At 31.5% G+C, this 11,788-nt stretch overlaps 1 protein-coding gene across 1 annotated transcript; it reads right to left on the bottom strand.

Moving 5' to 3' along the window:
* Positions 1 to 5,988: 5,988 nt before the first annotated feature.
* Positions 5,989 to 8,468, bottom strand: LOC111365267 (heavy metal-associated isoprenylated plant protein 3-like). The gene is made up of 5 exons (XM_022985711.1): positions 8,319 to 8,468; positions 8,054 to 8,204; positions 7,138 to 7,370; positions 6,930 to 7,020; positions 5,989 to 6,676 (listed from the first exon to the last, which is right to left on the bottom strand). Exons 1-5 carry the CDS (start codon positions 8,325 to 8,327, stop codon positions 6,189 to 6,191), a joined length of 972 nt encoding a protein of 323 aa, XP_022841479.1. The 5' UTR covers positions 8,328 to 8,468; the 3' UTR covers positions 5,989 to 6,188.
* Between the last annotated feature and the right edge of the window lie 3,320 nt (positions 8,469 to 11,788).

Genomic DNA, 11,788 nt, shown 5'->3' with positions numbered 1-11,788 from the left:
GAGTTGGTTTTCTCTTTTAAATCAATGTATTTGTGGGTGCACAAACCGAACCCATGTACGAGTCACATAAAACGTGCCACGAATGGCGTCCAAATTCAAATTCCAACTTTGAATTACGTATAAAATTTCCTCTTTGATGATTATTCCATCGGATTCCCAAATCGTTGACCCTTTTCTGTCTCGGATCCGACCCAAATATGATGACTCATGACATGCATTACACGGCATACATCCATGTCAACATCACAGACAGTGAGTAGCCTGTATGTATATGTTGAGAAGCAGCCAGGAAACTGGGTGAAGCAATGGAATTCGCCGAGTCAGCATTAGTCTTTTTGGAATTGAATTGATGTAGTAATCCATTTACCAATTAAATATTTATATGTTTCGTCAAGTGCAGTGTCTAAACTAACACGTCGTCAATGGTTTTGTCATGTGAAATATATAGTGACGAGGATTAAAATCAGATTTTTAAATAAATTTTGACAAAAGTTGATAAAATACGTTATTAAAAAGTTGTGAGTCATATGAAATATGGTTAAAATTAATTGTTGACTTTGACCTAAATTAAAGTTTGATTTTTATTTTCCAGCAAACACAAACTTAGTTTTTCATGTAATTAATACTTTATATTGAGACATATGATTTAGTAAGTATCAGTGCTCGTTTTATGTTAAGCACCGATTACATGTTATATTAATTTGTTTACGGAAATTTTTGTGATGAATCTTAACAATTTGAATTGAATTTGTTATTCATCAATAAATTCATATAACATGTCGTTAGTACTTAATTTTTCGACTAATGAATTAATATGATATGTCTGCTTAATGTCAAATGAGTATCGGTGTTCATTAAATCTTTTCTTTTATATTGGAGTTGTATTATATTTTATGATGAAGGTAGATTCGAAATATATTAATTATTGATATTTGAATGTCCAATACTTTTTGAACAAATGATTCAAGCATATGATTTATGGATGCCAAATATATGCATTCATTTTGCTTGAGAAACCTAATAATTTTGCTAGACTAGACTAGACTATAGTTTTATTCTATCAAATGACTATACTTTAATTTGATTTTAATCAAATCATTTCATTCAATATCATTAACAGGACTTATGAAATTTGATGACATGACAGTGAATAGATGATGATCATCATTTACTTTATTGAAGCTGCACTTGTTCTACTTCATCAACTAATGACGACATGCGATGATCATCATTTATTAGTGATTATATCAATAATTTTTGTTAGTGAAATTGGATAGAAAAAACCTTAAATAAAATCAAATCAAGTGTAGTTGCCCCGATTGAAAAAAGTGTAGTGATTGGGTTTGACAAATTATAGTAACATGATTTATATTAGATTAAAATTAGCAAATGGAATTTATCCATAATACCTAAGTATATTCACAGTTATTATACTTTTCATTCTAGTATCGATCATATAATTGTACTTCAATTTTATTCAATTGAGTAACTTTATTATAATTTATTTCACCAAAGTTACAAAGAGAACCAAGTACAAACCAAGTAAGCAATTTTTCGCCTTAAAACTTTACGATAGTAAATATTAATAATTTACATATTTACGAACTTTAGATAGTTACTTGATAGGATAAACTGTAGGCACTAAATAATAAATAATATTGAAAAATGTTATGGAAGTAAGAGTCCGTTTGATTGTAAAGGTAGAATTTGGGTGGAGAGAAAATGAATTTCAGGGAATTGAATTGTCTAAAAATTATTTTCCTGAGAATTGTAAATTATTGTGTTTGATTGGTATAATTTTTCACGTAGAAAATGTGGAAATAAAAGTGTTTCTTTGTATTCGTTTCACTTTGTTTTATATGAAAATTGTCAGTTAAAGGGCTAGAATTTACTATTATTGGGAATGAAATTTTTTTCCATTGCCAAAAAAAATAAAAAAATTAAGAAAATCATATATTTTTTTATGTTCATTTGACTTTGTTTTATATGAAAATTGTCCACTAAAATGAAAGAATTTGTTACAATTGTTAATAAAAATTTTTCCATTGCCAAAAAAAACTAAAAAAAATACAATGTCAACCTAGAAAATGAAAAACCACCTAATACATAAAAAAATGAATTCCTCCATTTCGTGGAAAAGGTGCACCTCTGGCTGAAAGTTGGAATTTCAATTTTCTAGAAAATTGATGTCATCAAATATGTAAAAACTTTGAAAAGAGAAAATCTTTTCCATTTTCCATGGAAAAGTTGCCATATCAAACATAGCCTAAGAGAATTGGAGATAAGTTCAACAATGAATCGATGATTCATGTATGTAGGATTTTAATAGGAATTACAATGTGAACAGAACACGTTCTCCTGGATGAGACAAAACCATAAAACATCTAAATTAGGGACGAGAAAATTCTTTGCCTCAAAAAATAAAAAATGAAAAGAATCAACAAAAATTCTTCAAGTACAGAAAATATTTGCCAGATTTTTGAATTCTCACACGCATGAGAGTGGGCCCGTGTATAAAATATTGAGAAAAAAAATTCCCGCCTTCAAATGTGATTGTTCGGTAGGTACAGGGATTTAAATTCCTGTACCTATAGCAAGGTTGAAATTACAATGAAGTTTTGATTACGCAAAATCTGTAAAATCGAAAAGGTTGTGGAAATAAATGGAAATCACATTTACCAATGCACAAAAATCGAAAAGGTTGTCGAAATAAATACTTGATTTTTGTTTGGAATTTAAAAATAATTATATAAAAACTCAGGATTCATGGGGCCTATGACAGCCTTGTTTGTTGAGAATACCACACACTCGACAAACCCCACACACATTGAAGGCATAAGTATCACAAATAAAAAGTTAACACGCTTACAAAAAGTTGAGGACCCCTAAAGAAATTTACGCGCAACCTCCTTAACACGCTTACAAAAAGTTAAGGACCCATAAAGAAATTTACGCGTAACCTCCTAGCATTTGGTACCATATATGAGGGGCCAACCGGCTCGGGCCAGCCCTCTCTTTCGTTAGTCAAGTAGAGAGAGTTGTATTTCAACTACGCACGTTACAACTAACACGGAAAAATTAAACTGAAATAGCACGCAAGTATCTTTAGGCTCCCGTTCGGTAGCAATTTTTCATCTCAAAAACTCAATTTTTTTATTGTTATTTTACTATTTCAGGCATCATTTTTTATTTCTTCACTTACTGTTAGAACCCATTTTTCTCTCGAACGATTAAAAAAATCAATTCTCAAAATCACTATCAAATAGGTTCTAGATCTTCCTTTGGAAAATCATGGACGAAAAAAATGTAGGCACGTGCAATCCATGGTTCTTACTTTTACGATCAAATACGGAACAAGATTTAATTTGTTATTATTCTATATAACGTGAATACATTAGTGAAACAAAATTGAATGTTTGATTTAACTAATTACATACGAAGTAAAAGCTAAACCATCCCTACAGCAATCCTAAAACAAACTGTTCTCATTATATGTATACTTCTTTGAATATATACTTAGCCCTTTTTTTTCTTTTTGCCTACTTTAACACCAATTCAAAGACATTGAAATGGTGCTCGATATATTTTTCCTTACTTAATACTTATTTGGGATTATTATATTCTTAATGGTCGGAATTTGTTTTAGTGAGATATGCAGATGTAGGTTATCTCTCTGATCCGCATAAAACTAAATCATAAACAGGATGTGTTTACACATGATGGAACAACTATATCATGAAGATCCGTGAAGCAATCATTGATAGCAATATCCTCAAATTATTCTAAAATTATTGCAATTCATGAAGCAGATCAAGAATGTGTATGGATTGAGGAACATGGCCTATTTTATCCAAGTATTATGCAAGTTAATTTCAATGAAAGATAGTTCAACAATCTTGTATAGAGATAATGCAACTTGTATTGCACAACTCAAAAGAGACTATATCAAAGATGATCGAACGAAACATATTTTTTTCAAAATTCTTTCATTCAAAAGAATGGCGACATTAATGTCAAACAAATTCGCTTAAGTGACAATGTGACCGCTTTATTCACAAAGCATTGCCAACATCCACATTCAAGAAATTGGTTCATGAGATTGGAATGCGTCGACTCAAAATTTTTTAGTTACTAAAATTAAGGAGAGTAGCCGTACTTTTTTTTTCATTCGCTTAGATTTTATCCCACTAAGTTTTTCTGGCAATGTTTTAATGAGACATCGTCTATTTTTAATACTCCAAAATAACTGTACTTTTTTTTTCCTTCGTTTGATTTTTTTTGTCTCCTTAAATTTTTATCAAACAAGGTTTTAATATTTTGTAATGTGTTATTCAAGGGAGAGTGTTGTATATGGTAAGTTTATTAATTAATGATAAATATACTCCTACAACCCTAGAAATTATCATCGTTGTATCCATAATTCTTCCCTATAAATATAGGACTTCACTTTTTAATAAAATACACGCAAATCTATTTATTTTTATTCTTTCTTCTCTATCTCTCATTTCATAACAACTGATATATATTAGATTAAAATTATAGTTATTGCAAATAGAATTTATCCATAATACCTAAGCATATATTCATAGTTATTATACTTTTCATTTTTGTATCAATCATATAATTGTACTTCAATTTTATTGAATCGAATAACTCTATCGTAATTTATTTCACCAAGTTACAAAAAGAATTGAGTGCAAACCAAGTAAACAATTTTTTGCCTTGACACTGTACGTTAGTAAATATTAATAATTTACATATTTACAAACTTTAGATTCTAAAAGTTACTTAATAGGATAAACTGTAGGACTAAATGGTAAATAATATTGAAAAAAGTTATGGAACTAAGTGCATGTTTGGTATTGATTTTTTATCTCAAAAAAATTAATTTTTTGATTGTTATTTCACTATTCCACTTGTCATTTTTTACTTCTTCTTTTTAATGGTCAAAAAATCAATTCTCAAAATGACTACCGAACTAGCCCTATAAGAATTAGAGATAAGTTCAACAATAAATCGATGATTCGCGTATATAGGATTTTAATAGGCATTACAATCTGATCAGAACATGATATCTTGGATTAGGAAAAACCATATAACATCTAAATTGGGGACGAGAAAATTCTAAAAAATGAAAAGAATTAACAACATTTAAAATCAAGTTTTGGTTACACAAAATCTGAAAAATCGAGAAGGATGTGGAAATAAATGGAAATCAGTCGATCACATTTACCAATGCACAAAAATACAAATTAAAAAACTCATCTTGTACAACTTTCGTTGTAGAGGGTCATGCAACAAACCAAATTTTTACGAGATTTATGTAAAAGTTAAAGGCATAATTTTAGATCTTGAAATTGAAAATGAAAGTAACGATCTGAAAAAATTATGCTAGGTGCATACTGTACCAATCTAAAAATTAGTGTTTTGACGGAATTATATAAAAATGATGAAAATTTAAGGAGTTAAAAGTCAAACTTCAAAGATTGTTGTTGAATTTATTAGATTAGCTAAACATTAAGACTAATTACGATAAATTTCCAAAGAAATAATAGAACGTGAAATTAAGGATTCAGAGTTGAACCTTAGTCTTCACGTCAAGGCAACAATAATGGACATCAACAACTTAAAAAGTGAAACTCTGTGTGTTATATTGAAGTTTCGAAATAAATATTTGATTTTTGCTTGGAATTTAAAAAATAATTATATAAAAACTCAGGATTCATGGGGCCTATGACAGCCTTGTTTGTTGAGAATGCCTCACGCTCGACAAAACCGACACACATTGAAGACATGGGTATCACAAATAAAAAGTTAACACGCTTTCAAAAAGTTGAGGACCCCAAAAAATTTTTTTTTTTTTTTTTTTTTTTTTCTTTCATGGACGAAAAAAATGTAAGCACTTGCAATCAACGGCTCTTACTTTTACGATCAAATATGCAAACAAGATTTAATTAGTTATTATTCTATATAACGTGAATACATTAGTGAAACAAAATTGAATATTTGATTTAACTAAAAACATACAAAGAAAACACTAAACCACTCCAACAACCGTCCTAAAACAAACTGCTCTCATTATATGTGTACTTCCCAGAATATATACTTTGCCTGTTTTTTCCTCTTACCCTATTTTCTTTTTGTACAGTATTTCAACTTACTACCTAAATGACAAGGCTGTGCCATTTTCACATGATGAAGCAAGCATTAGGGTTTTCATCGCTGAACATTTGATCGGTGTCGTGCAAATAAGTCGGCAGCGGAGGTGGCGGCGGCCCGGGTGCATACTGCGCCACATGACCAGTATAGGCATAATCTTGGTGGGGCTGGTACATCGGCACACCATAGCCTTGATGTGCATAACTTTGGTTGTACATAGGCACAGCATAGTGTGTTTCTGGATTGTACCCATGGAACTCCATTTTGTTTATCTCCATCTTCTTCCCTTCACTTTTGCTTCCTTCTCCACCACCAGTGGCAGCTTTGGCACCGTCTTTCTTCTCACCTTCGCCTTCTTTCCCCTTCTTGTCTCCGCCTCCTTCAGCTTTCTTTGGAAGGACAATTTCTATGCTCCTCTGTAGTTTCTCTTTCAAGTATGCCGTGAGGTGCTTCACATCCATTGTCCCAATTACTGTTACTAAATCTTTTTGTAAGTCCGTCGATACGGATTTAACCCCTGTTGAACAAGACAGCAAATATCCTCGTTAAAATCATTAATGAGCAAAATACAGCTAATGAAACAATAATCTAAGTGGTGAAATACATAATGGTGAACAATTCCCGAGCTGTTCTGTAAATATAACAAGAAAGAATGGCCAAATAGATTTGGGTAGACAACAACAAATTTACTGAAATAATATTTAATTTGTTGATTCATAAACAGAGTTGATTAACCACTAATTAAATCAAACATAGATAGCCCAACTCACCATCAATATTTTTTGATATGGTCCGCTTTATCTTACGTGCGCATCCGTCACAATGCAGTTTAATCTTCATAAACACCGTACTCTCCACGGGCTAAATAATCACCACATAATAGATATAAATTAATCAAGATCAAATCAAAACAATGGAATCAAGTAATATGACATATTACATAAAATAAAGACAGTGAGTAGAGATCTAAAATAGTACCTCTTTCGGCTTTTTATCCTCAGTTTTCTTTTCTTCGACTTTCTTTTCAGATTTTTCTTGAGACTTCTTGTCACCTCCGGCGCCACCATTGCCATCCTTCTTTGGCTGGGGCGAAACTAGCACTGCCTTCTTCTTTGTCTTATATTCAACTCTCTCGTGAAGCCATGAGGGATCCACCTTCCCCGTCACTGTCAGTTTGCCGCTTTCCCAGTCAGCTTTCACGTCCTCAACACCTTCAAAATTGGACCACAGCACAAAAACGTTAGGTCCCAGCCAGACTAAAGTCTAATTGAATTAATTATCACCAATAAAAATACAAGAAAATGTTGAAATTGACATTGATATAGAATTGGTGAAGTGTAACAGTAAATTTTGTCGTAGAATTTGACTGTAAAAGTGGATCTAAAGATAGTTTCATCAGAGACCAGAAAAGCATGTACCAACCAAAAATTGTTATACTACCCTTGATAAGCATATGAATTTTCAAGGAAAGATACATAACATCAAAGTTAATACAGTCTGTTGTAATTACGAATATTCTAATTGTACAATTAACTGAACCTGGTGATAAATAGGATTAAACAAAGTGTGATACAAACAGGATTAATCTAATCGACTCAGCGAACTGTGTGATAAATAGGATTTCTGTAATTGAGTCAATTTATTGAGATAATTTGAACTATGAGTGAAACAAATTGGATTATGAAACTCATATTAGGTTGTAGATTATCTGTTTCCAAAGAAAATAGGACCTGGAATTGATTTCACACTCTACCGACCATGAATAATGATTAATTTCCAGTTAATTTGCTTGCCAAATTGGTACTTTCAGCCAAATTTTGTCACCAACTCACCTAATCATTATATTAAACAAACAAATTTTGCAAATATTAAAAAAAAAAATTATTTCCAGTACCTTCAAAATGACGAACGGAGCGCTTGACTTTCTGCGCACAGCCTTCGCAATGCAAGTCCAGCTTCAACACGACGGTGGTGGAGCCGTCGTCTTTCTTTCCGCCACCACTGTCGGCCGCCTTCTTCTCGCCTTTATTCTTTTTCTCATTTTTCTGAAACCAAACCGAATAAATTGAGTAGAGTGATCGTTTTTCCGTATACATACTGTATGAATTTGAATTTACGAATCCTCACGAAAATTGATTAAATTAGGAGGAAATAATTACCTCACCCATTGGATGTGATCTTCGAGTAGTAGTCGTCTCTTATGTGATTATTGTAGAATTACAATATAAATTGATTGACTTGAAGAGAATTTCTAATCGGAGGCAACCGTCTACTTATATAGAGAATTCTAGATTAGGGAGGGGGAGAGAAAGAGTGAGGGAGTATGTATGTATATGCGTGTGTATATGTATGTATGCGGATGGCATGGTATGATATGGAAATAAGAGGCCGCCGGAAAAGACTAAACCGGTTTTGCGGGGGCCCGGTTTTACCATCTAACTTTGACCATGTAAATTGACTGACTTGTCCTCGCACTCTAAACCAAAATTAGGCGAGAATCTACCAAGTACGGCATATATATACATACAATTTACACACCTCCAAAAGACTCACAATAATACAATGATAACAATGTTTTTTACATGTTTGTTCTTAGGATTTTTGATTATTCTAATATAATCTTAATAAATTATTTTAGAACTTTTTTATTCCTGTATTTATTTAACTTTAGCAACTTGTATTTGTTTGAAGAGTATTTTACATTTGTAAAGCATTAGCATTGTACATGTTTCAATAATGTTATTTTTTAAACAAAACTGTTACACAACTCCTCACATGCTAGGAGGTCCACAAATTGAATATTTATTCGTAAATCATTTCATATGAAAGAACTGTATATTTGCAAAGCACTATATAAATAGTCTTTTCCTTTTTATTATTATTATTTTTTTTATAATGATAAGAGTGTAAACACGCCACTTCAAACTACACCTCATTGGGTCAAAATCATGACTTCTTGACAAGTAAATTCATGTAATGGACGAAATTTAAGTTTATCATAAATCCATATGTAAATATAAATAAATATTTTTTTGAAAAAATTAAATTTTCAGATGAATTGATTAACTATAATGTCTCAACAAGCAATTGGCCAAGAATATACCAAGTACCGCATATATATATATATATATATATATATATATACACACACACACACACACACACAATTTACACAACTCCAAAAGACTTAGAATAATACAATGATAACAATGTTTTTTACATATTTGTTCTTAGGATTCTTGATAATTCTAATATAATCTTAATAAATTATTTAGCACTTTTTTATTCGTGTATTTATTCAACTTTAGCAATTTGTATTTGTTTGAAGAGTATTTTACATTTGTAAAACATTAGCATTGTACGTGTTTAATAATATTATTTTTTAAACAAATATGTTACACAGCTCCATCACAGGTGATCTCCACTTTTCTCCTAACGGTCAAAAAATCAATTCTCAAAATCACTCTCAAATCAAGCCTAGTAATATTATACAAAAAGACAAGCACACTGTGAATGCAATTAGGCGGCATTTCATTTTCTTCTTTTTGTTACTTCATTGCCTTTTTAGGAGGCAACATAATTATGAAGATATTTTTGTCTTTAAAGTATATAAGTCAGATAATATATTCCAAGAAGAAAATATTTTTATGATTCTGAAACTCACATTTCAAACGTTATGTTATACAAAATATGTACATTAACAAGATTATGTAATAAGCATACAATTTTTATCGTTAATCTCGTTTAATAATATTCTATTTATTCTATTTGATATAGAAAGGCCAAATAATCTAGTTCTAAAAAGAAAAGAGTTGAAGTAAATTTAAGGATGTTGCTGAATTCACAGCATTTGCTGTACAGCAGCGTTTACAGCCCTAACTCAAGGTTGGAGTCCGCGATTATTTTAATCGTGGACTCCACCCGATGCATGTGTGTATGTGTGTGAATAATATTGTACACATTTGTTGTATACATAGCATGTTCCTAAATTTAATAGGGAAATGGAAATCAAAGTTTGGCCTCAATTGTTGTAATCAATGTTCAATTGCCACTTGTAAGTTTTAAGCAAGACCAGGTCCCTACCCCTTTGTATGAAGTCTCTTGTCGCTTTCTTTCAATTATACACGCGCGCGCGAATTAATAGTTTCAATTACGATATAGTACTATGTACATAAATGTAGTACCTTAAGACTTCAATACTAAGTTTAGACAAGATTTAGTATTTTTTGCGTGTCCAAAACATATTTGTGGGTAAATGGACTACATTCATTTGCAATCGATATTTTGCTAAAATATATATGAGTTGAAAAAGTAGTGTTTGGACGAGATTTCATGTTTTTCATGTGTCCAACATATTTGCAGGTAACTGGGCAGCATCCATAACTTCAATGATTTTGAAATCGATATTTTTCTAAAATATCTATGAGTAAAAAATTAGATATTTCTCTAAAATGTTAGTGAGGAATAGACCAGATAACATGGACCATTTTGAGATGAATTTTAATTGACTATATGGTATGGACCTTTCCTTCAACATAAAATTTAAATAAATTACATCTCATAATTAGATAATCTAATTATCGAGTCACATCATTTGCATGTTTCATACTTATTTAATCCAACTTATTTTAAATCCCTAGATGCCGACAAAACTAAACTATTCCGATGTATTTGCTCGCTAAGAAAGTTTGAATTTATATAGTAGAAGTAAAATTGTACTTATTTAATAATAATTTAGATCAAAAAAATTGAAACATGTAGATCCATGTCATATGGCATACATCGGTCAATATTAGCAGCCCTGTGAAATTACGATATAACACATCCATCTCATGCTATGTTGGACATATACGAATGTAATGAATGATGCTGCCCTGTGGGGCATAGCCTGGTGGTGTAAAGGACAGAAGTGAGGTTATCTCACGTCTAGCTGGCAGCCGCAGTGTGGGAGGTTCGATTCCTGAAACATGGAATTGGACTCCTTGTAGGCGCAGTGTACATGCAGCTCTTATTGTCTGACCTGTTGGACCACATCCCCCGATTTATTTTCCTCACAAAGCTCTAAAAACGAGACGGTGAGAGCCCTCAAAATTGGGATTCAATATTATGGCATGAATGATGCAAATCTAACTTACATCAAAATGTCTGCGCCCAGAACCAGGTACGTCTCCCTTTACACCACGATGAAGAGCCCGATTGTTGGAATTAAGACATTTCCACATGCTGAAAATTAATATTGAAGCTGACACGTTTGACTTTAATGCCACTTTTTGACCAAAAGTAGATGGTGCATAGAGACTTGAGAGGGTGAGTTAAATGACTCCACTTGAGTCCTAGGCGACGCCTTTTTGATTATTGAGCTTTCGATCGAGTTGTTTAGATTACGAAATTTCATCTCTAGTTGAGAAGAATTATGAATTTTCTCGAGAGGGAAAGGAATGAAAAGATATCAATATGCATGTATTGAGATTGATCACCAATAATTAAATTAATAAATGAAATTGTAACTTAAATTGGGCCACGTAAAATAAAATGAATGTTTAAATGTTGCCTAGATTAGAAATATGTTAATTATGGTAGTTAGTGCATCGTTGTTAGTCTAATAACAATTAATGAAATTGAAATTTAT

This window comes from Olea europaea, chromosome 2, assembly GCF_002742605.1.
Source record: "Olea europaea var. sylvestris chromosome 2, O_europaea_v1, whole genome shotgun sequence".
In the NCBI taxonomy this organism is placed as follows: domain Eukaryota; kingdom Viridiplantae; phylum Streptophyta; class Magnoliopsida; order Lamiales; family Oleaceae; genus Olea; species Olea europaea.
The sequence above is the reverse complement of the archived record's forward strand: the minus strand, read 5'-3'. Positions and strand labels throughout refer to the sequence as shown.

Excerpts from the sequence above, each read along its gene's own strand:
- LOC111365267 (XM_022985711.1), bottom strand. Across the intron at positions 7,371-8,053 it reads CTCCGTTCGTCATTTTGAAG|GTGTTGAGGACGTGAAAGCT; the intron begins GTACTGGAAATA and ends CCAATTTTGAAG. Across the intron at positions 6,677-6,929 it reads CATATCAAAAAATATTGATG|GGGTTAAATCCGTATCGACG; the intron begins GTGAGTTGGGCT and ends CTTGTTCAACAG.